Source organism: Pectinophora gossypiella, chromosome 21, assembly GCF_024362695.1.
Source record: "Pectinophora gossypiella chromosome 21, ilPecGoss1.1, whole genome shotgun sequence".
Classification (NCBI taxonomy): domain Eukaryota; kingdom Metazoa; phylum Arthropoda; class Insecta; order Lepidoptera; family Gelechiidae; genus Pectinophora; species Pectinophora gossypiella.
In genome coordinates, this window is record NC_065424.1 from 9,272,685 (window position 1) to 9,300,295 (window position 27,611).

The 27,611-nt window shown below is 37.7% G+C and overlaps 2 protein-coding genes across 13 annotated transcripts in view; one reads left to right on the forward strand and one right to left on the reverse strand.

Moving 5' to 3' along the window:
* Nucleotides 1-21,245, forward strand: part of LOC126376484 (inactive dipeptidyl peptidase 10) — a 147,237-nt gene extending 125,992 nt beyond the window's left edge. For 11 of the 12 annotated variants that reach the window (XM_050023886.1, XM_050023894.1, XM_050023888.1 and 8 more), the window contains 14 exons: nt 27-154; nt 5,459-5,622; nt 6,756-6,973; nt 8,152-8,254; nt 9,367-9,488; nt 9,623-9,876; nt 10,566-10,731; nt 11,263-11,406; nt 12,327-12,467; nt 13,244-13,335; nt 13,684-13,878; nt 14,386-14,546; nt 15,000-15,205; nt 15,486-21,245. In XM_050023886.1, coding sequence (XP_049879843.1) covers nt 27-154; nt 5,459-5,622; nt 6,756-6,973; nt 8,152-8,254; nt 9,367-9,488; nt 9,623-9,876; nt 10,566-10,731; nt 11,263-11,406; nt 12,327-12,467; nt 13,244-13,335; nt 13,684-13,878; nt 14,386-14,546; nt 15,000-15,205; nt 15,486-15,635 — 2,244 coding nt within the window. In that variant the 3' untranslated portion in view covers nt 15,636-21,245. The remainder of the gene's footprint in view (nt 1-26; nt 155-5,458; nt 5,623-6,755; nt 6,974-8,151; nt 8,255-9,366; nt 9,489-9,622; nt 9,877-10,565; nt 10,732-11,262; nt 11,407-12,326; nt 12,468-13,243; nt 13,336-13,683; nt 13,879-14,385; nt 14,547-14,999; nt 15,206-15,485) is intronic. The other variant, XR_007567723.1, reaches the window with a different exon arrangement.
* An 862-nt stretch (nt 21,246-22,107) lies between these two features.
* Nucleotides 22,108-27,373, reverse strand: LOC126376713 (cytochrome c oxidase subunit 4 isoform 1, mitochondrial-like). The gene is made up of 6 exons (XM_050024269.1): nt 27,284-27,373; nt 25,883-25,970; nt 25,169-25,282; nt 23,590-23,782; nt 23,013-23,157; nt 22,108-22,229 (listed from the first exon to the last, which is right to left on the reverse strand). Exons 2-5 carry the CDS (start codon nt 25,964-25,966, stop codon nt 23,024-23,026), a joined length of 525 nt encoding a protein of 174 aa, XP_049880226.1. The 5' UTR covers nt 25,967-25,970; nt 27,284-27,373; the 3' UTR covers nt 22,108-22,229; nt 23,013-23,023.
* Nucleotides 27,374-27,611: the final 238 nt, after the last annotated feature.

Here is a 27,611-nt window from a genome sequence, read left to right on the forward strand (position 1 = left end):
ATAGCAACTCGTATTGTTGTCCACAGAGGGAGCTAAACGCAGTCGACTTCAAGGTGTCACCAGATCTCAAATTCGTGCTGTTAATATCTGATGTGCTACCAGGGTGGAGGCACGTGCGAATGGCACGGTACCACGTATATGACATTATCAACAGGTATGTAACAGATATCTTAAGTTCGTGCTGTTGGTATCTGGAAATTCGTGCTGCTGATATCCGTGCGACCGTGCGCCTCGCGCTATAGAATAAGGAATAATATTCTTGAGCGGCAACTCTCCGCTCCCCACCAGCGACTGAGCTAGATTTAGCTCAACCCTCGAACATAGTTTAGACTTGAATTGTATGGCGTTCGACGTCACAGACGCAGATGCGCGTGTACGATAACGTCAATAGATGGTGTCTGTGTAAAACAAGGTTGTTTGTATGAAGTTTCCGGGGTGTGCTCGCATGTGTATGGCGTTGTCGACAAAAACGATGTTCGTGCGTCACCCAACAGGGTCCACATAATATTAGCGTCGTGGTTCACGCCGCGACTTGTGCTGAGTGAGGCCCTTTTATTTCAAGCCATCCACCACCACCTTATGATCGTATCGACCAACACCTTTTTGTATTTTTGTTATTGTGTTGTGAAAAAAAGAATGTTATTTTCTTGTTCTTGTGCGAGGCGTCCTTTTATAATAAACAATTTCTATCTTAATCTAAATAAATAACAATTTCCTAATAAGTATTTCCTAAAAAGCCCTAAGTAGGTAAATAAATATATTTTTTGATCTATAATATAACACACCTGCAGTCTGCGCTGCATTCACACATACATTTTATTCTTTGACACTTTTATTTCAAGAAACGGGTGAGATCTACAGATTAAAATAGCGTAGTGTTGAGAAAAGAGGTCGAGATTCCGGTATCGAATTGAAGTTGAACACATAACATAGCATCACGTCTGTTTCCCATAAGGTATAGGCAGGTCTTTTTCTGTCGTGCGGGTTGTGAGGTGGAATATCAACCTCAGCAACCCTGCTGTTAGGGTTATTATTGAGCCGCCAAAGGCCCCTGACATGACACAGAGCAGAGGCAGACGTGTATTGTATACACACTCACTCTTCGCCAGCTATGCTTATAAACTGCCTATATACGTCCCACTGCTGGGCACAGGCCTCCCCTCAATCAACCGGAAGGGGTATGGAGCATACTCCACCACGCTGCTCCACTGCGGTTTGGTGGAGGTGTTTTTTACGGCTAATAGCCGGGACCAACGGCTTAACGTGCCCTCCGAAGCACGGAATCATCTTACTTTTTCGGACAATCAGGTGATTCAAGCCCGAAAAGTCCTTACCAAACAAAGGACAGTCTCACAAAGTGATTTCGACAATGTCCCCATCGGGAATCGAACTTGGACCTCCAGATCGTGAGCCTAACGCTCTAACCACTAGACCATGGAGGCTGTTAGCTTTTAGATTAGCTATGCTTAAGTCCCATGTAATAGGGGGTGAGTCTATTGCCATTAACCAGGAAAAAATCTTGGAAACCACGTGTTACCAAGAAGGGACTTTCCAGGCTCCGTTCGTAAGTGTCAATGAACTCCTAAGATTCAAGAAAAATTACATCATCATCATCACCGGCCCATTAACATCCCCACTGCTGGGGCACGGGCCTTCCCTATGGATGGATAGGGAGATCGGGCCTTAAACCACCACGCGGACCCAACCGGACCTAACCATTGGTGGTTATTAACGACTACTAATGCAGCCGGGACCAACGGCTTAACGTGCCTTCCGAAGCACGGAGGAGCTTGAGATGAAAACTTTTTTTTTTGGGGTCACCCATCCTAAGACCAGCCTTTGCGAAAGTTGCTTAACTTCAACAATCGCAGACCGAGCGCGTTTACCGCTGCGCCACCGAACTCCTCAAACAATTCCCTGTAATTACAACACCTCAGTTCAAAAGAAGTTCCAAAATAAAAGTGAAGTGTGTGAAGTGAAGTGAATGCAGTCTAACGCAGTCCCCACACTGCAGGTACAATATAAATCACACGACACCAACACCTACAAGACCACCACACTAAGTTTGTCACTGTCCACCGGAATGTACGGCTGTTTCGCGTTAACTGGGAAAAGAAAGGACAATTTTCTATTTAAGTGTGTGTTTGTGTGTGTGTGGAAAAATGGGAACATAACATTTAGAATCTATACTTGATAGTTTATCTGTTGGTTCCACTATTTGTAAATATTTATGGTCTTTTTTAATTGAGCGGAAACTCAAAATTAAGTGTGAAAATGGTATTCAGGATCTTGTAAGATATACTAATAGGGGCTTAGCTCAAGGTGACCCCATGTCTCCCCTTATTTTTAATATAGTCACCCATGAAATCTGCAAAACTCTAAATGAGGTTATAGTAGCACAATATGCTGATGATTTTGTCCTGTATATTAAGAATAAATCTATTAATTACAGTGTGGTGAAAATTCAAAATTCGCTCAATGTGATGATTCAATTATTAGAAAAGGTTGGTTTGGATATTTCAGCACAAAAATCTAAAGTTTGTTTATTTTCTAGAGGCAGGAGACATTTTAATGTTACTATAAATGCTAAAAATATTCCGCTACAGTTGGTAGATAACTTCAAATACTTAGGTTTATGGTTGGATAAAAGTCTGCGTTTCGGTAAGCACATTAATGAAATATGTGAAAAGACATCCAAATTCCTGAACATTCTTAAAATTTTAGTAGGCCCTTCATGGGGGGTACACCCAAAGCACCTGCGAAGGTTGTACATTGCTTTGGTAAGGAGTCGTGTGGATTATGGTTGTTTCCTATATCACCACAGTGCACAAAACCATGTCTCGAAATTAGATAGGATACAGAATCAGGCTCTGAGGGTCATTGGAGGGTTTATAAAAACAACCCCTATACACGTAATGGAAGCTGAACTTTGTATCCCGCCGTTATCTTTGAGAAGGCAGTATCTAGCATTAAAATATGGTCTAAAATGTCGTTCGTGGTCATATAACCCTACGGTCAAATTACTATGTGAACTTGGAACTGCTTCTGAGAATAGGTATTGGCACAATAAAAAGAAGCCGCTGCTGCCATTTGTTTATAATCAAGTTAAGCATGAAAGGATATTTTCCTCTAATCCGTTGTTAATGTTTACTCTAAGTTTTTGGATGTCGAAGGCAAATATTATTGATGTTATTTTTACTAATTTAGACAGTGTACAGCGTTCTAAAAATTTGTATGAACTGAATTCCCTTAAATTCAATATAATTCAAGAAGTTAATTTTAAATATAGAGGATTTCATAGGATTTTTACAGATGCTTCTAAATCAAAAGATGGTATGGGAGCTGCCTTTTTTGATCAGAATACAAATTTTAGAACTCGCTACAAAATTACTAGCAATATATGTATTATGTCTGCGGAGCTATTTGCTATTTCAGAGGCCATCTCCTATTCATATACCTTATCATCTAAAAGAATTGTTATTTTCACGGACAGTAAAAGTGCTTTGCAACATGTGGCTCGTTCCGCTATGGGCTACAGAGGTACAGCGCTTTCTTATAAAATATTAGATATGGTATATGGTTTGCCTGTTGGGGTGACTCTGAGGTTGCAATGGGTTCCTTCTCATGTAGGCTTGAGCGGTAACGAGGAGGCTGACAATTTGGCAAAGTGCGCCTGTACTGATGGCAGTGAGGTATTTATAATCCCTGAATATTCCGATATTTTTCATTCATATATAAAGTCGTGGCGCTCCTCCTGGAAAGAGTATTTCGACGTAAGATCCAAGGAGAAGGGTGTCTGGTACAGGACTATTGCGTGTCAGCCTCCTCGAATACCATGGTTCGTCGATGTTAAGTTCGGGAGGAAACTTCTCAAAATTGCTTTTAGGTTAAGATCTGGGCATATTCCTTTAAAGAGCTTTGCTTACTTAATGAAAAAAACCTCTTCCCCAAACTGCGAAGTTTGTGGGAAGAGAGAAGATACGTACCATATCTTATATGAATGTACTCGGAATGCCTCACAAAGGCTGTTTTTATTTAAACATCTTAAAATTAGGAGTCAGAATAGTGATATAGGTGTCTTGGAGGCCTTTTTATCAGAACCTACGAGCAGAGAATCATATTTGATTTATGCTTTCATTCACAACAGCATCACATCTTAGGCTGTTGTGGGTGGAGGCATGAATTAAATATGATTTTTTATCAGTTTTAGTCAGTCTTGATCGATGGGGCTGGCATAACAAATTTTGTTAAAAGCCCTTAAGTAAATTAAAGACAAAAAAAAAAAAAAAAAACATTTAGAATAACGGCCTCTGTGGTCCAGTGGTTGAGCGTTGAGCTCACGATCCGAAGGTCCTGGGTTCGAATCCCGGTGGGAAAATATCGCAAAAATCACTTTGTGATCCCTAGTTTGGTTAGGACATTATAAGCTGATCACCTGATTGTCCAAAAAAAGATGATCCGTGCTTAGAAAGACACGTTTAACGGCCTCCGTGGTCCAGTGGTTGAGAGTTGGGCTCACGATCCGAAGGTCCCGGGTTCGAATCCCGGTGGGGACAAGTCACTTTGTGATCCCTAGTTTGGTTAGGACATTACAGGCTGATCACCTGATTGTCCGAAAGTAAGACGATTCGTGGTTCAGAAGGCACGTTAAGCCGTTGGTCCTGGTTACTACGTAAACATACTGATGTAAGTACGTAGTCGTTACGTGAGCCATGTCAGGGGCCTTTGGCGGCTCAGTGATTATTCCTGACACCAGGGTTGATGAGATTGGTATTCCACCTCACAACCCACACGATAAGAAGTAGACATTTTGAATCTTGAAGATAACCGATGTTGAGGATAGAAAATGGCACTATTTTCTAAAGCGTTTAATTTTAGCCCTGTACGAGTATTTGGTAGCCTTAGCCAAGTTGTACAGGATAACAGCACTCGACAGTGACGGTGATAAAAAAGTATATAGGGGTCACATGTCACCTACAAACCTGTTGTTGCTGTTGCTAATGTTGCAGATAGACACACACACACACACGCACGCACGCACGCACGCACGCACACACACACACACAAACTCACACTCACACACACACACACACTCACACACACTCACACACACACACACACACACACACACACACACACACACACACACTTACTTTACGGCTTAGTCTATTTTACTTGAACTCAAACTGAAAAATTGTTATTAATATTATTTTTTTCTTTCTTTTTCGCGTTTATTACTCAGTTTACTAACCATAATTATTCTATGTACAAACATACTCCCCAGTGTCCATATTTATTCTGGAGGTGGAGGCCTGGAGCCTATAGTACAGGGTAACCTAGTTTAGTCTCCAGCCTCTACAAACATAAGTTAATTAAGTCAAAATGTAACTTATTATTGTTATGTTGTGGAGGTAATACACGATTTTTATTATTATTATTTTATTATTGTCATGTCAAGGAACAAGATCCCGATCTCGCACGTAGAGGACGACCGATCAGCGCCGCTGCTGCAGTACGCCGAGTGGTCACCCACCGGCAGCAGCCTCGTCTTCGTGCACGACAATGACATCTACTACAAGCCCTGGGTGCTCAAGAGGCTCATCTGCAGGATCACCAACACTGGTGAGTTTGGCGTGAAGTGCAGTGTGATGTTAAGTGTTAATTAAGTGTAAGGCCGGTCATAGAATGGGTGACCACAAAAAAAAAGTTTTCATCTCGAGCTCCTCCGTGCTTCGGAAGGCACGTTAAGCCGTGTTGGTGCCGGCTACATTAATAACCATCAATCCGCACTGGGCCCGCGTGATGGTTTAAGGCCCGATCTCCCTATCCATCCATAGGGAAGGCCCGTGCCCCAGCACTGGAGACGTTAATGGGCTGATGATAACATTATGTATATAATTATGTCGCTACCTATATTAATGTTATGTATATTGATCAGAATAATGGCTGGAAGATGTAATTTTGCCTGGGTGTAATAAAGAGGATCAATATTTATACCTAAAAACAAAGATAAAAAGTGCATATGTCTGATATCCATCAAAAGGAAACGAAGTAAAATCTGTACAGCGCCATCTATATTGGTTTTGAGGAAAGTAGCCTGGAAAGACCCTCATTGAGGTAGTGAAAGGTACGTCCATCACCAGACCCACGCCTCACCTGAGCTTTCTGTTAGACCAACGTGATAGGTGGTGAGCCGTATTTATTATTTTATATTTATTTTTAACTCAATATTAATTAATTTTTCATTTTAATAAATATAATTTTAATTTTAAGTTTTGATTTTAATAATTTTTAACTTTATTTCATTATTATTATTATTTTTTCATTGTAATAACTTTTAAATTTAAAGAGACATAATTATATCTTACAATATGGGTACCTACCTGAAATAAATGCATTTTTTTTTATTTTTTATTTTTTTATAATGGTCGAGTCAACTGTGTTAGTGAAAACAACAATAGCAGAGAGGCTTAAAGAAGTGTTGAGAATTGTCACTTGTTCTTCTTCTATCGTGTGGGTTGTAAGGTGGATTACCAACCCAACAACCCTGGTGTCTACTAACTTGCATCAGTAAGTAGTAACCGGGACGAACGGCTTAACGTACCTTCCGAAGCACGGATCATCTTACTTTCGGACAATCAGGTGATCAGCCTGTAATGTCCTAACCAAAGTAGTCACAAAGTGATTTTCCTGAGATGTCGCCACCGGGATTTGAACCCAGGATTCTTGTTAGTTATCACTAACAATATTTCCAGGTGTTCCTGGAGTGATCTGGAACGGCGTGCCAGACTTCCTTTACGAGACTGAAGTGTTGCGCCTGGACCGGGCGTTGTGGTTCAGCCCAGACGGTCAGAACCTCATGTACGTCACCTACAACGACAGCCTGGTGCAGAAGCACAGGTATTCCTGGTACGGCCTGGACTTGCAGGAGCCGCCAGCCTATCCGAGCATACTCACGCTCTGGTATCCCAAGGTGAGACTTTTATGGCATTAGCGTATTATTCTCCAAGTGATTATTTTGATGACAAATTATAATTATTTAGTTCTACTTACTTGACTTTCAATCCTTATTATGACATGATATTCTATACGTAATTCTTGTAAGTCTGTTCGTATACTTTATTTTTTATTTTTATTCGACAAAATTTATTATTATATGGAAACGACGTACATAATAAATAATAATAATAAAAATGTTTATTCAGAAAAAAGGGTACAATTTTTACTGAATATAGATATTTTTGAATTTGTATAGTATCGATTGTTTCTACAAAACTCAGAAGCAACACCATCTATAACAGTGGTTCTTAACCTGGGGATAATTACCCCCTCAGGGGTAAAACGGAGATTCTATGGGGGTAACACGGGATGGCACGAAATAGTATTAACTCTTGTTACATTAAAAACAAAAGCCAGAAACTGTCTGAATGTTGAGCATGACATGAGATGCGCGTTGAGTGAAACCGAACCTAATATTGTCAAACTTGCGAATGCAAAGTAATTTCAACCTTCCCACTAGTTAACTCCGAGATTTATTATATATATTACTTTACTAGTTACCTAAACGTGCATTTTCTTACTTACATAATAAACATTTCGTTCGAATTTGTGTGGTTTTAATTATTTTAAATTAGGGGTAAGCTCCATTTATGGACATTGTGTTGTGTTGTGTTTTGGTTGTTCACAGGGGTAGTGACATTAAGAAGGTTAGGAACCACTGATTTAGTGTCGATAGTTTTGAACTATAGTTATATCTATAGATAGTGACTAACTTTACTATCAATCGTGTCGATAGTCTATCGAAAGACTACCAATAATGGCCTATCGAAAGACAACAGTAGTCCACCAGTCTTCATTAATCCATTATTTGCCATGCTTATCATCAATCCTAATACAAATATTAATTCAGGCTTCCTTCGAGAAAGTTTGTTGGTTGTGGAATCTCATCCGGGTACAACGGAGATAATGGACGTGTTTATTGTTAGCTCATCCCTTCCAACTTACATAGTTGTAGAATTTGTTGAACTTTCTAAAACTTTCCAGAAAGTTTGCTGTAAAATATTTCGGTTTGGAGTTCGCTGTTCGATCGTATATTTGAAAATTAAACAAAGGTTAAATACATCGTAAATAGAAAGAATAAATATATTCCAGGTTAACACCAACAACCCGGTGGCGACGGTGTACGTAGTGAGCCTTAAAACCCCAAAGTTCCTGTTCCCGCACGCTATACAGTTCACCTCACAAGTTGATAAAGGTAAGTATACAAACGAAAAAAAGATAAAGAATTTATTTTCTTGTATATAAATTTAGGTAAACACGTCTAACTAAATTTTAAAATAATCACATTATTTAATAAAAACAAAATAATAAAAAAATATAATTTCAAAAATATGATCTCATACTTGGCCATTATAAAAAAACTTCGATCGTGTGGGCGAATGTGGTGGATTATCAACCATAGCAACCCTGGTGTCAGGGTTATTATTCAGCCGCCAAAGTCCCCTGACATGGCTCATGAACCGGACTTATGAAACACGGATCGTCTTACTTTCGGACAATCAGGTCACCAGCATGCATTCTCTTAACCAAACTAAGATTTACAATACCGGGTCCCCACACCGAGATGCGAAAACACTCGACTGTGAGCCTTCTCTTTTCCGTGCCAAATATCGTTTGCATCACCAACAATAAGTTTTTATGACAATTTTGAAACTGTCATTATGCATTTAAAATTACAAAATAATCATCAATGTCATCCTGTTATTGCTGTTGTAGTTTCTTCTCATTTCTTCTCGTCAGACATAACACCTTGCAAAATCACGTGGCTTGATTGAAAAAAAAACTGACAATTGACAACTTACAACAAGTTAATTACATTAATTAGTTCATGATATTCTCCTTCACGAAATGAGATTGATTTTTTTTTCATGAGATGAGATTGACCTTATAAGTAAATCCAATAATCATGATAATTACGTTGAATAAATGATTCTGATTTCTGATTTCCGATATTTACGTTGAATAAAAATGATTCTGATTTCTGATACTTACATTTAATAAACGATTCTGATTTCTGATATTTACGTTGAATAATGACTCTGATTTCTGATAATTACGTTGAATAAAAATTATTCTGATTTCTGATACTTACATTTAATAAACGATTCTGATTTCTGATATTTACGTTGAATAAATGACTCTGGTATCTGTTAATTACGTTGAATAAATGATTCTGATTTCTGATAAATACGTCGAATAAATGGTTCTGATTTCTGATATTTACGTTGAATAAATGACTCTGATTTTTGTTAATTACGTTGAATAAATGATTCTGATTTGTAAGTGTTCGTAACATCACCTCGACAGAATGGTACGTGCGCTGGACGACGTGGATTTCGGAGAAACAAATTGCTGTCCTGCTGCTCAACCGACCGCAGAATGTCTCCATCATCAGCATCTGCAACGCCAACACTTACAACTGCCAGGATGTGAGTATTGACACTTCTTCTTCTATCGTGTGGGTTGTGAAGTGGATTACCAACCTCAACAACCCTGGTGTCAGGGTTATACATATATTGACACTACTAACTACCTAACCAAAAAAATACATTAACATCCCCAGATCTACCGCGACGAATCCGACGGCTCGCGCTGGTCTGGCCTCGGCTCCGACCCTGTAGACGACGACTGCGGCTGGTGCGGGGGCGGAGCCCTGCTCGGCGGTAAGGGCGGAGTCTTCACCACGGCGCCGGTGGCGGACCAGCCTGGCACCTGGAGGCACGCTGTCAGGGTCTCCCAGGATGCGAAGACTACTCTGACACAAGGGATGTTTGAGATCACGCAGTTGGTTGGGTGGGATGAGCGGAGGCGGCTGCTGTAAGTATAGTCTGGATCTTCTGCTTCTAAACTAATATTATAAACTCACTAAATTATTATTATTTATTCGGGTTCGATTCCCGATGGGTACATTGTCGAAATCACTTTGTGAGACTGTCCTTTGTTTGGTAAGGACTTTTCAGGCTTGAATCACCAGGGGCCTGTTTAATAAAACTTACAATTGTAAATTACAATGACAATTTGATGTACATTGCGGAGTGTGTGATCACGAATATTTTGCAGTTTCATATTAGCTACGGAATGAACATCAAATTGTCGTTGTAATTTACAATTGTAAGTTTTATTAAACAGGCCCCTGATTGTCCGAAAATGTAAAATGATTCCGTGCTTCGGAGGGCGCGTTAAGCCGTTTGTTGGCATAAACACCTCCGCCAACCAGCATTGGAGCAACGTGGTGGAGTATGCTCTATACCCCCTCCGGTTGATTGAGGGGACGCCTGTGCCCAGCATTGGGACGTATATAGGCTGTTTATGTTATGTTATTATTTATTATAAACTCACTTATTTACTTATTTACCTATTTACTTATTTATTATAAACTACAGAGTATTACAATTAAAATGACTGAACTGAATTTCGTTAACGAACACCGTGGAATAATGTCTGGTGCTCGGAGACAGTATTACTGGTCTTACACACCACAGTACCAACATTAAATCTCGTTCCAGGTACCTGATCGGCACAGCTCCAGAGAAGGCTGGCGAGCGTCATCTATACCGGGTATCGGTGCCTGCTGACTCCGCAACCTGGCCTGAACCAGCCCACTGCGTCACGTGCCCCGATATGGACCCTCTGCCACCTGATTCCACTGTTGAACCTACTAGCGAAGACCCGGTTAGTACTCGCAGTACGAATCATCATCTCAGGCCTTTACATCTTTATCAGATGATTCAAGCAGCGTTTCTGTGGCAGCTTTTAAAATGGCTATAAAGTCCGATGCGAGAGCGACAGTAGCGGCCGCACGACTGGCATTGTAGTTGAGGGTTATTAGTTGGCAAAGGTGGTAAATCGGCCCCCTCATTTCTGTGTCGCCTCTCGCGCTTGTCGGCTAGACAGAACATTGTGGCGGCGCAGCGGTAAACGCGCTCGGGCTGCGATTGTTGAAGTTAAGCAACTTTCGCAAAGGCCGGTCATAGGATGGGTGACCACAAAAAAAAGTTTTCATCTCGAGCTCCTCCATACTTCGGAAGGCACGTTAAGCCGTTGGTCCCGGCTGCATTAGCAGTCGTTAATAACCATCAATCCGCACTGGGCCCGCGTGGTGGTTTAAGGCCCGATCTCCCTATCCATCCATAGGGAAGGCCCGTGCCCCAGCAGTGGGGATGTTAATGGGCTGATGATGATGATTATTGTTATTATCTCCAGGATCAAGAGAACTCCACGTCCCCGCTGCCGGCGTGGCCGACGTCGACAGTGCTGCCCCACGTGTCTGATGAGAATGACTCCCTGCCGACGGAGTGCCTCTACAACAGAGTCATCTTTAGCAAGAACTTCTCTTACTTCGTACAGGTAAGGAAGATTTTTGAAAGGGTATTTGTACGGCCCATGCCGTACTATAAGTGGAGGTGTCTCCTGACGTGGCGTGGTGCTGGTGGTGGTGGAAACTTAAACTCCTTTGTTTACTAATATTTATTGGGTTTTTCTTAGTTTTTATAAATTCGTTACAAAATATGCGTGCCTCGTGACGCTCCGGTAGGGCAGTATTGCCATACGAAAAAACTTATTTTACTAATTAGGTCTATTGTCAATGAATATTTTAATGTTTCCAACAGTATTGATACTCAATAAGTACGCAACATTTATTTCATTCCGTGTAGTAAAATGGGTGCTAGGCACAGCAACGTTGAAGGGAAGAGGAAGTGTGTATGAAAACTTACCATTAAAAAAATCTTCTAAAACTCTTTTAATCATCAAAAGTCAGCCTAACGGCCTCCGTGGTTCAGTGGTTTGAGCGTTGGGCTCATGATCCGGAGGTCCCTGGTTCAAATCCCGGTGAGGATATATCATGATGTGATCCCTAGTTTGGTTAGGACATTACAGAATGATCACCTGATTGTACGAAAGTAAGATGATCCGTGCTTCGGAAGGCACGTTAAGCCGTTGGTCCCGGTTACTACTTACTGATGTAAGTTAGTAGTCGTTACATGAGCCATGTGGTAAATGGCATAGACTTTATTGGCATGTTCTACTAAGCAGGATTTTATAGTAATAACAACACAAAATTATGTACATTACCTTATTAGGATAAACAAAAAAATAAACACGACAAATATAGATTTTCATAGAAATCAGCCTCATTGGATTTTCTAAGATTTTCTTGCATCACAAATCTTTTCCGATTTTCTACCTATGTACCCTGACTGCCCATAACTACAACACGACTATAATTATATTATATTTGTGAACTTACGTTGTCCCCCCCTCCCCAGGAGTGCCTGGGCCCTGGCCCGCCGGTGTACCTGCTGTGCACAGCAACTGGTGAGCGGCGCGCTGTACTGTGGGACGGACAGCCCCTGAGACAGAAATACGCCGGCCTCGCCGCGCCGCAGTCCAAAGTGTTTAGAGTCGAGGTCAGTATATTATATGTTAAAATATCTATGGTAAGTCTAAAAAGCGGGTCGATTGCGAACTATTCTCAGTCTATCACGAGAAGAAGTGAGCTTAAAGTATGAAAGAAAATAAAAAATACAATCAATTCGACCAAACCAATCTTCTTAGTTTCCTTTTTTTTTTCTTCTTAACAAAAGTATTTAAATAGGTAATTTGGTAGTTTCCAAAGATAAATTAAGAAATACTGATTACTAAATAAAGGCAGATCTAAAACTGACAAAAACGTTTCTTTTTTTCTATTTAACTTATTTTTTAATTTTAATAAAGAAAAAAATAATAATAACTTCGACATTTTGTCACGTTTTCTGTGACGTCACAGAATTTTTTGATACAAATTCCATAGTAATTTCATATGTTGACGTTTAGTGAAAAGTAACTGATTTGACTAGTTGGAAACTACCCCCCGTTTAACGTGTGCTGTCAACTTAATTCTGACGGGTTATTGGCCAATATAATTTTTTTAACAAAAAAAATAATAATATAAGTTCTTTTTTTAAAAAAATATATTATTATTAAATTATATCACTTAAATTATTATTTTTTATATTTTTTTTTCTTGATTATATACCTAACTTTTATGCCTGTCGACTACCCGTCGCTTTTCTTTTCGGCGGATAAGGTGTCTGCAGAAATTATGGCTATTCGTAACAATATATTACCGATTTTATGTTATATTTTTTTTATTATTATATTATTTTTATATATTATTATATGTTATTATCCAATCTATGCCCAGGTACAAGCGGATCGTGAAGCTCGCGTCCGTCTGTTGCTACCACCAGGGTTTAGAGAAACTGACGACTTGCCGCTGCCACTTGTACTGCATGTGTAAGTATCAGGGCAAAACCCCGGGGGGTTCGAGCACATAACAATGTGATTGTAGTATGTTTTGTCCTTTGAGTTTTTGTTTCCTATTTTATTTATTTAGCTACTTAGGTTCTATGACGATCTTGTGACGTAGCGAGTAGGCGCCGCTACTTCAAAAGCGCACCCCTTTAGGACCACATTAGGATGTCAACGTAAAGAAGCGAGAAAAAATATACGCTTTCCATATATTTGATAGTTATCTCTTTTAGGCAGAGCGATTTATTGACGATAGATCTTATATAAAAAAATATAGTATTACAAATGTAACGCCATATTATGTTATTGAATTTTATCCTTTTTGCAATTCAGCTCCGCAAAACCAGGAGGCCAGCTGGTGACAGAGAAATGGAAGCCAGACTGGGGTTGGTACCTGGCGGCGGCAAGGAACTTCATCGTGGCAGAGATCGACGCAAGAGGCGCCGGCGGACAGGGCGAGGAGTTGCGGACGGAGATCTACCACAAGCTGCTCACTGTCGATGTGGAGGACCAGATCGCTGTGCTCTCGTAAGTGTCATCAGATCTTCAAATACCGGTACTATACCATGTTTCCAAACTATCAGCAAGAACGCGAGTGGATATGACAAACGCCTTTGTAATGAAATGTGATAAACAGCTTTGTGTTCATGGAGGACACTTGAAATGCTAAGATGGATATTTTGACCTGTCTACCTGGTCAGGATAAAAAAAAATAATCAGCTGATTTGTTACACTCATGATATAATCAGGAAATCGTGAATATGAACAACAATTTTCAGCTCAAAATGAGGATAATTGCGTAATTTGAAAATGGCAGTGTTAGCAGCGGATATCATAACATGCATTAAAGATGTTGTCCTCTTCTGTTCCTCTGAATCGTCTGTTGTCTCTCTGTCGGAAGACTCCTGAGGTGGAACTTTTCCTTTCAGATTGATGTGGGCATTAAGCCATTTAATGCCACGTCAGCTCCATTTCTTTGCATATTTACAGATGAGGAAGATTTTTGTAACGATGGATTCTTCTCCCATATTCCAGCTACCTCCGAGACAACCTGAAGATGGTCGACGGCAGCCGCGTGGGCGTGTGGGGGCAGGGGTACGGCGGCGGCGCGGCCACGGCGCTCGCAGCAGATGATGTCAGAAATGTCACTAGATGTCTGGCGGTCGTCGCACCGCTTACTGACCTCAGGCATTATAGTAAGACTTCCCATATATTCTATTCTGGGGCAAAAATGACGGAGCGGCTACTGCGCTGGATGCTAACGATGCCTGAAACTTCACCAAATGTCTGCTGACGTGAATATTTATACCTACGTGGTGTTTCTGTCACGCGCATGTGTGTGTATGACGTCTGACGCCCATACGATTTGGAAAGGGGGGTGAGATAAACCTAGCTCAGCCGCTGGTGGGGAGATGAGAATTGCCGTTCTATACGTATAAGTATTATTCCTTATTCTATGCTATTACGCCGCCGTGTTTAATTGTTAATAAATAAATAGCTACCTGAACTGAACGGCTGTTTCACCAATTGCTGAGAACTGTGTCTGGAGTATATCCAGAATGTATCCAGTACATAAAATTTAAATTAAAAGGATCCCACGAATCTCCAAAATTCCACCCTCGCGATTAAACCTAATGTCTTTCGTTTAGATTCCTACTGGACGGAGCGCTACAGCGGCTACGGCTCGTCATGGGCGGGGGCGTTGAGCGTGAGCGCGGTGTGGCGGAAAGCGGGCAACCTGCCGCCACGCCGCCTGCTGCTGGCGCATGCTACCGCTGACGTTGTGGCCCCACCACACCAAGCATTAGCCCTCGCAAGGGCTCTCATCAAGGCTAATGCTGTTTATACGCATCAGGTAATTTGACAGACATCACACGCCTGCAACCCCTATAAGGATTTAAATAGGTCCAAAAGTGAGCATAGACAACCTTTAGGCATACCAATCCATCCGTGTTGCATCATTTCCTCTCGTACGAGCTTAATCCATCTGTTTCTGTCTCCGAGAGGGCGTTATGAACTGGAGAGTCAAGACCTACACATTGGGCTATCTCCACGATGCCTTTTCTCATCTAAGCACTTTGCCAGTCACGATGAGCTGAGAGGAGAGAATTATAAAACCTACCTTTCTATTCCAGGTGTACCCAGACGAAGGCCACAACTTCGAGCGTTCTCATATCCACCTTTACAAATCGATGGAGCAGTTCTTCGACGAATGTTTCGGCCCAGTGGAGGTGGCAGATTGGGACGCCGGTGGGGTAGGGGGGCTGTTCCCCTTCCGGGACTAGCTAGAATGTGACTGCTGGTAAACATAGCCGGGATTTGGCCGAAGGTTACCGGTTTTTACCGGTACTTGGCGAGTCGTTACCGGTAATTGGCGAGTGGTTACCGGTACTTGGCTAACTGGGACGGTGTTTACCAGTACTTGGCCTACTTGGCCTTGAAGACTTTTCGTGATTCTTGCTATGTGTGATCTTGGCAAGGTGCAGTCTTTTCGTGTTCTTGGCAATGGGACCTTTGTTATGAAACTTATGTGATAATGTGCAGAATCTTGGCCATTTGATGATCTTGACAAGAAGAAAAGTGTAATAAGAACTAGGCTTCTATAAATGACAAGCTCTTGGTGAAATGATTATTTATTAGCTTGGCCGTGCGTCTTGGCAAGAGAGCTTTGTGTAGAGGAGTAGGTAGTCTTGACAATGCAACGTGTCAAATATCTTGGCGTACTAATAATTCGTAATTCTTCCCTAAAATTTGGGATCTTGAAAATACCCAATTAAAACGAATATTTGACATTTTATTTAACAGGATTAAAACAAATAATCTCCTGAAAAACTGTATTTATCAAGAACAAAATAAGTATCATTATCAAAATCGACCAAATTTTTTAATTTACTTACCATTGATGATTGAAAGGATTCTTTTTCAACTCAAAAATTGCGAAAATGGTAACAGACATTATTAATTGGGTATGTTGTTAATATTGTATGTAATAAAATAGAATATTATTATTTATTTTTAATTTTTCAGTCCAAAACGACATTATCATTTTTTTTTAATATCTCATGTAAATTTCCAGTAAACCTTTTAAAATATATTGTTAATTGATGACATTTATTAGGATAAATTGAACGAAAAACTATTAGAAGAATTGCCAAAATTTGACTTCCAAAATGGTTATTATGAGTGAGTTAAAAAAATAATCACCAAAATAAAGCATTAAAAACATCATGTCACAGAAATAAATAAGTCGACAATTTTATCAAAAACTGGCAACATTCACAGCAACTCTTCTCTCTGATTGGTTTATTCCGTGTAATGTTGCCAGTAAATAGCAAAAAAAAACTCTAATACGACCAATTGTATTGAAAATTATAATCTGGAGTGGATTTATAGAAAGGGATGAAAATATTTAATCATAATGGTGCATAGTAGAGGTATACATACGGATGGACAGATTATTATAGTTATTAGTAAGCCTAAACAAATTGCTATATTAAAAAAAACTTTATTGTCAAACCGTTGGTGTTTAAGATCTTTTGATGTGTAGACGTTATTGGTGAACAATATGTAAAAATAAAAGATAATTATTTAGTTATTTGATGTATTAGTCTTCCTAGAGTAAATAAATTTGAAAAGGTTTATTCAATTAGTGGCTCGGTGTATTATAAAAAAAAACATATTCGTTTATTCCGCTACATTCACAGGTCTTAATAAATTAAAAATAATAATTTCAACGGTAACAAGCTCGCCTCCTATTAAATAGAGCTTGAACATAGGTAGCGACGAGTGGGTGTACATTATTATACACCACTGCCTATCCCTTCGAGGATACAGGCATGATGCTTAAAAAAAATTAGAACACGCTCAGCTACTTGATATCCCAGTCATGTCGTGTAAACCGACAACCTGTAGTTAGGGATTTTGACAACATTCCGTATTAACTAGTCACTCTACTCATATTTGCTTTTCAATGAGGGGGTCTAAAAAGGCCATATTGAAGCAATTCATCTTAAAAAGCAATATTGCTTTTTGGAATTTGTAGTCATTGCGCACTTACTTCTACATGCGTAACTGTCAAATTGCAATATTGGTTTCAGAGGAATTGCTTCAATGTGGCCTTTAGACATATTGAATGTTTAATTGAGGCAAAAAATAAACCTAGTCACTAATTGCAAAGAGTTGTTCACCAATTCCGTCACTTTAGGGAGTATACTCCTGACGTTTTCTTATGATTAAGATAAGAGAAGCTCTATTTTAGTGTATCGTATCACTCTATTTGGGGGGTCTAAAACGGCCACATTGAAGCAATTCATCTAAAATTCAATTTGAGACTTCGTCATATAAAAGTCAGCGTGACATGTCAACGAATGTCAAATATCAATTTTGCTTTTTTAGATAAATTGCTCCAATGTGGCCTTTTTAGCACCCCTGTACTCGCTTTCGGTGTCAGTCTAGCTTTAACTAACTGTATATGTCCCCTTTTCGTAGTATATTTGGAGACCGGTACAGCGTAACTTTTTATATGCAAGACAAGGAATAGTGGTATATTATACTATACACCTCTACCTACCACTTTGGGGATACACGCGTGATGTTGCTATTGGATATTGGATGAGACCTACATAGATGAAGTTACGCTGTATTTGCGTTTAAGACCTTTCTTGTCATAAAACTTCTACTTATCAAAAACTCTATATTTTGTCCACTCTAGATCTCTTCTATACCTAAGTGTACCTAAATCTAATTAATTTCTAAATCATCTTAATTCTAGTCATTTTGTATATTAAGTTGAGAATAGAAATAAAAATATCCAATGACAATAGAAGAAAATGCTTAAATGTAAAATAAAATATACAGTATTAAATGGAAATTATTTGCTGATAAAGAAATTTAATTAGTTTTAATAAACTAAATCTTTGGAGTTATTTCAAAAAGCCTAAAATTTATTTATTTATCTATTTTATTATAAAATATTTAGTTTGTAACTCATATTTACAAGCAGCTTTACAGGAGTCTAGATTTATAATCAAATTAACAGTCGGTAAGGCGTTTTCACTATAATACTTATAGCTTGTTTTGTTTACAGAATAATTATTTTCCCTGATGTGTCTTTCGCACATCATCCTCATTTTAAGGGTGTAGGGACCCCAGTCTAGTTCCTACCCGTTACCTAGATGGCGTACGTATAGCATATTCAGTGTAAAACGTAAATAAATTAGTCTTTTTCTCATTTAACCTTATTTCTGAGGCTTAATTTTATTTGTGCCACAAGAGGTAATGGTGCTAATTCCTGTAGACGCCATCTAATTTTATTTTAAGTTATACCTGTCATTTTCTTATCCGTTGAAAAAGAAAGGGACGGGTAATCGACAGGCATAAAATTTATGGAATACACGTCAATTTTAAGCAGAAATCTAAAACAACCGTCTAAATATTTTACATCAGCTAATAACCCAACAGAGTTAAGTAGTCAGCACGTCAAACGGATTACATACCAGCGAGATGCCTATTTTATTAGCCCTGGTTATTCATTCGTTTTACAATTAACTTGTTGACAATCATCCGTCCCTTTCCTTTTCGGCGGATAAGAAAATGACGGGTATAACTTAAAATAAAATAAGGTGTCTGCAGGAATCAGGGCCAATATAACAATGTATTTTCTTTAAATCATTGATTAAATAATATATTATACATTCCCATACAAAACTAATTTAATTTACTAATTTTCTGTATTTTATGTTATAAATAAACGAAAATATGTATTTTCTAATAATAAGTAATAAAAATAACATTTAATTAGGAAAAAATATCAATAGCTTCAGAACCAACCTAAAGAACCTAAACCTGAAGAAATTAGGAAGGGTTTATAGAAGGGTTTATATAATATTTTTTTTGTTTGTAGGTTCTCTAGTCCTTCAAGTAGTGGCAAAAAGGTGTAGAGCTCATTTGGCTTAGTTTATTTATGACATAAAAAAATATTTCGATCACCACCGGTTGTGAATACACTTACGCCATCTATTGTCGCCGAAAATTATATACTAAAGGTCCCAACACCCTTAAGAGCCACGCTTTTGTCGGTGGAACATTCTCTATGCTACTTTTTAGGGAAATATAGGGCAGTGGTTTCACACATGACATACCATATTTTGTCTTGTCAAAATCAAGCTATTTAGGGTGATGGGTGACTGTTAATTTTATTGAGAAAACTGTCTTAATGATTACTCCTATTTCTGGATTTCTTCTCAATTTTTAATCACCCTCCTACTTACCTCCACCCCTAAAAGTTGTTAAAAATTGTTCATTCGATGTTAAGACTAAAATATTAAAAATGTGATAGGTGTTTATTTACTTGTTTAAATAAAATTGACCATTTAAATGTTTGAGGCATAAAACATTGGAAAAATTGTGTAAAAATGTCAGTTTTACTGTATTTTTGTATTATAAATAGTTTTTTCTTTAAAGTAAATGTAATGAGATGTATGATTATGCCAAACGGTGTAAAAGTATTGAGTAATAAATAATAGTGTATGTATTACTTGTTACACGTAAGTAGATGCTATTCGATTTCATTATTTTCCAGAATCCTAATTCTAAGTAATGAGCATAAAAACTAGAAGCTCAAATATAGGTGGCAGCACTGTTGAATGTCCTAAATTTTGACAGTTCTCCATGCTGTCCAACTGTGTAGCAACATTCAAAAATGTGGAGCAAACCAGAGTGTATCCCATCTGTAAGATGAGTTACGAAAAAGGAAAGCAGCCAACAGTTGGAAATAGACAATTTTGATTGAAAATAAGTTTTAAGTTTCTTTCCGATCTTTAGTGAAAAACACTATGATTTTGCAATTAAACGCAGCGCAAAGCGTTATAGTGTACAAAAAATATCAACCAAAACAATAATAATATGTTTGTTTACTCAAATAGTATGGGGAACTATCAAAATTTAAGAACACTCAACAGTAGCGACACCAGATGTGGCAAAACCTCATTGGCGTGGCAAAACTCTCTCCATAATAAATTAGCGCCTATTCCATACTTACGATCCGCTCAGAAATTTCTAAATCTTTACGCTGTTATTGGTGCTAATTCCTGTAAACACCATCTAATTTTATTTAAAGTTATATCTGTCATTTTCTTATACGCCGAAAAGGAAAGGGACGGGTAATTTTAAGCACAAATCTAAAACAACCGTCTAAAAATTTTACATTGGCCAATAACCCGACAGAATTAAGTTGACAGAACACGTCAAACTGTTTGCATACGAGCGAGATACCTTTTTGATTCGCCCGGGTTATACATTCATTCATTCTTCCTAAAATTAAGAGCTGTCAATCATCCGTCCCTTTTCGGCGGATAAGAAAATGACAGGTATAACTTAAAGTAAAATTACGAGGTGTCTGCAGGAATCGGGGACAATATCATAATTAAAACACATAATACCGGGTTCTTACCACGGTAATCAGATATCTGTTGTCCACAGTCGACAGTCGTCCCGTAATCATGGCACTTGCAACAGTGTTGAAATATCGGGACTCTCATATGTACCTATATCGGTTTTTAGTAAGATTATCCATGCTTCGGAATACACGTTAAGCTATCGGTCGCGGTTACTATTTCCTTCAGTAAGTACGTAGTCATTACAAGAGGCTTTTGGCGGCTCAACAGTACCCTGACACCAGGGTTGATGAGGTCAGTTATTGATCTGACAATCCACACGAAAGAAGACTAATTTATGATTATGAAAGGAGTTTTGTCTGTCCGTACGAAATTGCGGTAATCCTTAAACGTTCATAAATGTATTGTTTGACATGATTCAGTGGATACTATGTTTAATAAAATTATGTTGAGATGTTGTTTTTTATAAAAAAAAATAAACATTAAAAAAGTTGTTCCCAATGTGTCGTTTCATTTAAATGAACCTTTAGTTGGTACTGACAATATAGGTATGATGATGATCCAACTGCGGGCTTAGCACCGTAAGCGCGCGACTCTTTCTCGCCTCTACATCACCACCCGTCACTCTTTCACAGTATTGCACAGAAAGAGACAGGCGATCTCTGTCGCGGCGAGAAAGAGTCGTGTGCTTACGATGCTAAGCCCGCAGTTTAACTATTCATTTTCTACGCGTCTATCCTTTTCTATCACTTAGAATCGTCATTTGCTAGAGCGAGATAATGACTCTGGCACTCCCGCTCTAGATATGACGGCTCCGAGTGATAGACAAAGATAGAAACATAGGAAAGTACGATGAGGTGCCTAACCCATCTACTCCGTTTAATAAGGCATGACGAAAACCTAGTCAAAGGAAATAGTTTTTGCCAAACGTCTTTTTTTACTTATTGTAGATTTGCCGCATATGACATTAACTACTTGGCCGGGCAAATGGGGAGCGCTGAGAGCTCTCACCCTATACAAAATGTAAAGACAATAGACCTGACCTATGACATCATCAATAGACATCCTACTCATCAATAGTCACTATGTACCAAATGAAGACTTGAAAACCAAGATCACTATAATTTTTTTTAAATAAAACAAACATACACATGCATGCACGCACGCATGTTGCATGCACGCACGCACGCATTCGGTCGGGAGATGATAAATGGGAGCATATTTGATCGAGCCTATGCTCTAATAACGTCATAACCAATATACTTACTAATATTTTAACGGTATTTGTAACATTCAATTATGTACGTAATCATGAATAAATAAAAATATACTGAAGGTCATTACAAGCAATAAAAGACTAATGTTGTAACTGATTGATTGGAATCACAATTTAATTATCTTACAGAGTTATTCGCTTATAAATTACATTGTCTACTCTATCACCGAAGTACGCGTATGTTGACCGGAGTAGCACCTCCATAGCGCCTGCGAATAAAACAAGAGCAATTCAGTTTATTTCGTCACTTACTTTTGCTAAATGAAAATGGAAGGCGCTTTTATAAGTTTTAGAATCCTTTAATCAAAAACTAACTAACACAGATGGCTCGACCATTATAGACGGCTACACTTACTGTATTGAAAACGTACACAGTTCTAAAATCATTCTCAAAGAACCGATGCAAAAAACAGCTGATTACTTCGTAACTAGGAAACAACTTAAAAATAAAAATTTGTGATAAAACTTGGCAACCCTGAGGATTTTTAAAGAGTTAGAATAAAATAAATTACCAACCAAAATAAATAAATTGCCAGTTGGTACATACAATTATAGAATGATACTCTTGTGTGTGGGGGGGGGGGAGAGAGAAAGAGTATTACAGAAAATAATCATTGAGGCAACAACGAAAAGGGTTCATTCAAAGTATTCTTTTAATCGATTTTCAAGAAGACATATTTCAATTCAATCAATCAATTGTAATCAAATTAGTTTTATATACTTGCTCAGCGGTGAAAGAAAACATCGTAAGGAAACCCACATTCCCGAGAAATGCGTTTCGGGGGTATATGACGCTTCTGTAAAAACCGGACATGTCAAATCTTCAGGTTAGGTAAGCGGACCCTGTGTAAACGGGATAACGCTAGGGAGATAATGAGTTATTTGCGAATTCAAACACTGTTTAAGCTATACATCAACAAAAAAGAAAAACAAAAAGAAAAAACGAAATATCTACATCTACACTGTATAGACTGTTGACAGTGTGTACATACCGTGGTAAAGTTTACTTCCAGCGGTTGTTCTCGTAGTCCCAGTTGGAGGCGAGTCCGTCTACTGGGTTAACCTTCAGGTCCAGCATGCGTTTCAGTTGGGCCTTCTGTCTCTCTTCAGACAGAGACTCTGGCAGAGGACTGTACACTGTAATGGGATATAAAAGATAATTTAGTAAGTACATAAATAAAACCTCGTAAGTTCGTGATGCCCAAACACTGTTAAACGATAGTTTGGGTATTCTGGTAATAAAATTGAACAAAAACACAAAATAAATTAAAATAATCATACTAGTTATAGTAATCATTGTTAGTAATTCGTCGGTCCCGGTTACTACTTACTGATGTAAGTATGTAGTCGTTACATTAGTCATGTCAGGGGCTTTTGACGTCTCAATAATGACCCTGACACCAGGGTTGCTGAGGTTACCAGGGTAGCTAGATTACCATCTAGCTCATAACGCACATGTAGGAAGAAGTAAGTAAGAGAATTGGTAGTAATTTTGAAAATTGGTAGTAATTCTGGGAATTGGTAGTAATTCTGGGAATTGGTAGTAATTCTGAGAATCTCAAGACTCACCGAACAGCTTCATGCCGAAATAGATCCACACAGACAGCGACCCGATCACGAGCGCCCAGCCGAAGGCTCCCTTCCACTCGCCCGTGGGCGCCTGGAACTCGGCGAAGGTCTGGCAGAAGGACGCGCGGTATAGAGCCTTCTTCTCCTCAAGGGTCAGCTTCTTCCAGTCACCCTTCTCTTTCTGGCGGAGGACCTGGGAGGTAAAGGTGTTAGTTCAGATTAATTTTACGTTCCGGCGCAGTAGCTATTGTCACCGTAAGAGTCTTCTATCGTGTGGGTTGTGAGATGCGATTACCAACCCCATCAACCCTGGTGTCAGGGTTACTATTGAGCCGCCAAAGGCAACTGACATGGCTTATGTAACGACTACTTACTTACATCAGTGCCTTCCGAAGCACGGATTACTTTATGGATAATCATTTAGTTTATTTATTTATTTTATTAGGTTTGCCAACAGACAAAAACACTTTTACATGTAACTTAACCTATTTACAAATACTGGACTAGTGCTCGTCCAATTATAGGCAAACACAACATGCTACTTTATTAACGCTAATAAATAAATAAATAAACGCTACAAAGGACGACAATCTACATAAAATAAAGAAACAACAGAGAAATAAATCTTAAAAAGAACACTAGTTTAATCTAATCAAATCAAGTATACTTTATTGCACAGTACTCAGTAGTTTATTTGATGTTCCATCATAAAAAAAAATGTTTTCGTATTTACAAACCTATTTACAGCTGGTAAACTAATCGCGACCTATGTCGATGTTGACGCAACATTTTTTCAATGGCAAAAACACGTTTTTTTGCTTACAATAGGCTACTTGACAACCTAGTCAAATGAGATACTTTTCCGAAACGTCAAAACGAAAGTTTTCTTTGGAGTTTCTATGGAAATACTATCCTGTGACGTCATCAATAGAAGCGAACGTCGTACTCATTGTTACTTAATTCATAACTAAAATTGTAAAATAAGTGATAAAGTAAAATAATATTGCATTATGATCATCTTAGATTGCCTTCTATTTTTAAATTAGCAATGGTACTAATTCCTGTAAATACCATCTAATTGTATTTTAAGTTATATCCGTCATTTTCTTATCCGCCGAAAAGGAAAGGGACGGGTAATCGACAAGCATAAAATTTATAGAACACACATCAATTTTAAGCATAAATCTAAAAGAACCGGCTAAAAATTTTACATTCGCCCATAACCCGCCAGAATTATATTGACAGCACACGTGAAATGGTTTGCATACCAGCGAGATACCTTTTTTGATTCGCCCGGGTAATCCATTTATTTACTCATTCTTCCTAAAATTAAGAGCTGTCAATCATCCGTCACTTTCCTTTTCGGCGGATAAGAAAATGACAGGTATAACTTAAAGTAAAATTAGGAGGTGTCTGCAGAAATCGGGGCCATTTTATACCTTATCTTTGACCCAGTTAAATACCCTATTACAAACTTATTTCTAGTTGGTAAACTAAACGCGGTCTTTTTCGATGTATGCTTAGGTAATGCGAATTAACCTCCATAAATTAGTACGGAAAATATGAAAACCATCCGTACCTTGATGTCAGGAGTGTCAGGCTGGAACCGAACAGCTGGCATGGGGAAGTCGGTTCTGTCAACATAGTTGGGCTGCCCATTGTAACCAAAGCCCACCCACTCCCTGTTGCCCACCTGAGGATTACATAACGTTGGAGTTATTATCTGAATTGCTATATTAAAAACTAAAATAATAATAATTTAGTATTAAAGGACAGCACACACACAGCACCACTAAAAAAATACAATATAAAAACCCATTATGGGTTTTAGTGTCGTAATGTAAGAATTTTATAATATCTTTTGTAATTAATAAATAAATAAATTAATTTTGTGTTGTATTTATTTTTTAACATAATAATATTTATTATAATTATAATATAATTAATATATAATATTTATTTTTATATTTATTTATAATAAATAAATAATATAATAATAAATACATAATAAAAAATAAATACAACACAAAATAAAACTGTTTTAATTTACTACTTAATTAATATTGAACAGATTATTTTCAAACATTTCACAATCTTTTTTTTAATTTGTCTATGACCTTGTCAGCTACCCTAAAGTCAAAATCAAAGGAAATAATAAAAATACATAACGTAACACAACCTCACTACTATTCGTAATGGGGTAGTCAGAGGTACATCCATCTTTCTTTATAATGAAGGTTTCAGGAGCTTTTCCTTTTTAAATAAAAATAAAATATATTTAAGAGGGCTTTACCTTGGCGAGCTCGCTGACTGAGCGAGTGCCGGCGGGTACGCGGACTGCATCTAACAGCGCACGGCGTAGGATGTAGTTGGCCATTTTACTGGAAATAAAATTGTTTTAATTATTAGAATTAAAAAACATAACGAAAAACATTTATTCAACATGACTAAAAGTATTTTTTTTCTTGAAATTTACAAAACTAGATTAGAAAATTAAATGTATTATGGTTGAAGAGAATAAATAACAAAACATCACATTTAAAAAAAAAAAGCAAAATGAACAAAAAACTATATTTACACCAAAAATAGCATACTAAAATCTTTATGTTTAATTCAAGAACATAAATAGCCTATATGTCCTAGGGCGGACTCAAGAGTATAGTGCATACTCCACTATGCTGCTACAGTGCGGGTTGATTTTTTAATTAATCAGGATAAAATACTACTTTAAAGTTAGTCTAGTTTTGTTGTCCATATGCATATTGTGTTCTATGTAATAAAACTATAAATAAAGAAATAGAATGTAGTTTTCACTGTACTACATTCACAGATGTAATTAATCATATCTCAATAACCTAAATTGCAAAAACATATTTATCAGTAACATACTGATTTGACTATTTATAGACATTTTTTGGCAAAAACTGGCAATGTACCAAACTTCAGTTTTATGCATATGTCTAACTTGAAAATGTAAAGTAAATAAAATGTTTATTTTATAACATTTTTGGTGTATTCATTTGTTGGAATCAATGGTGTTGCTAACACTCCTTATTGGCCATTGTTTTGAAATACATTGAATGTTTACAGTATCACAGATGGACTTACGGTTAAGGAGTTATGTTTGTCATGATTTATCTGTTATATATTACACCGTACTGCATTGTCAAGAATTGTATGTTCATTACAGGATATTTTCCAAACCGCATTTTCATATAGTAGTCGCATCATGCGGCAAAAATGCTATATTTGAAAATGGATTTATGATAAAGAAATTTCACCTCACCTTTATTAATTTGAACAAATATTAAAAAAGAAAATAAAATGACAAATAGGTAGATCACAAGCCAATCGTATTATGATAAGTAAGAGGTTACCTAAGCCATTCGGACAATCAATACCAGTTACATAACAGGTATTTTACTGAAAATGTCATTACATTTACACTAAATGCTTAAAAACAAAACTGAACGGCATTTATAACGTATAAAATACCTATAAAAACAAAATCAACCCTTATTTAGAAAGAAAATCAATTTTATTTGAAATTCGAACTCAATTTTTTTGGGCACACCACTTGACTCTTCTGCACTTAATTTATACAAACGCATGTTTTAATCACTATTGAATCAAAATTATAACAAATATATACGTAATAATCACTAAAATAAAGGAAATCGATGAGTATTTTTACCTCTAATTCGACTTTAGTCTCGGGAAATGTTATCACCACCCGACTAAAATGACGTAAAACAATTCGGTGACGGCGCCACCTTGCGACGAATACCAAAACTATTCAATACGTTCCATTCTACGCAGAGTTTTTAATTTTATGTCTTAATTCAGTTTTAGAGTAAGTTCATTAATATAATATTGTTAGAATCTTATGGACAGGACAATCAATATGCTAATTCAAACACTTTTTTATCTTGGAATAAAAAAGTCTGTCGATAGATTTCAAACACACAAAATTATAAATAAAATTATTTATTTAATAAGTAGATTACATATTATAATAACTA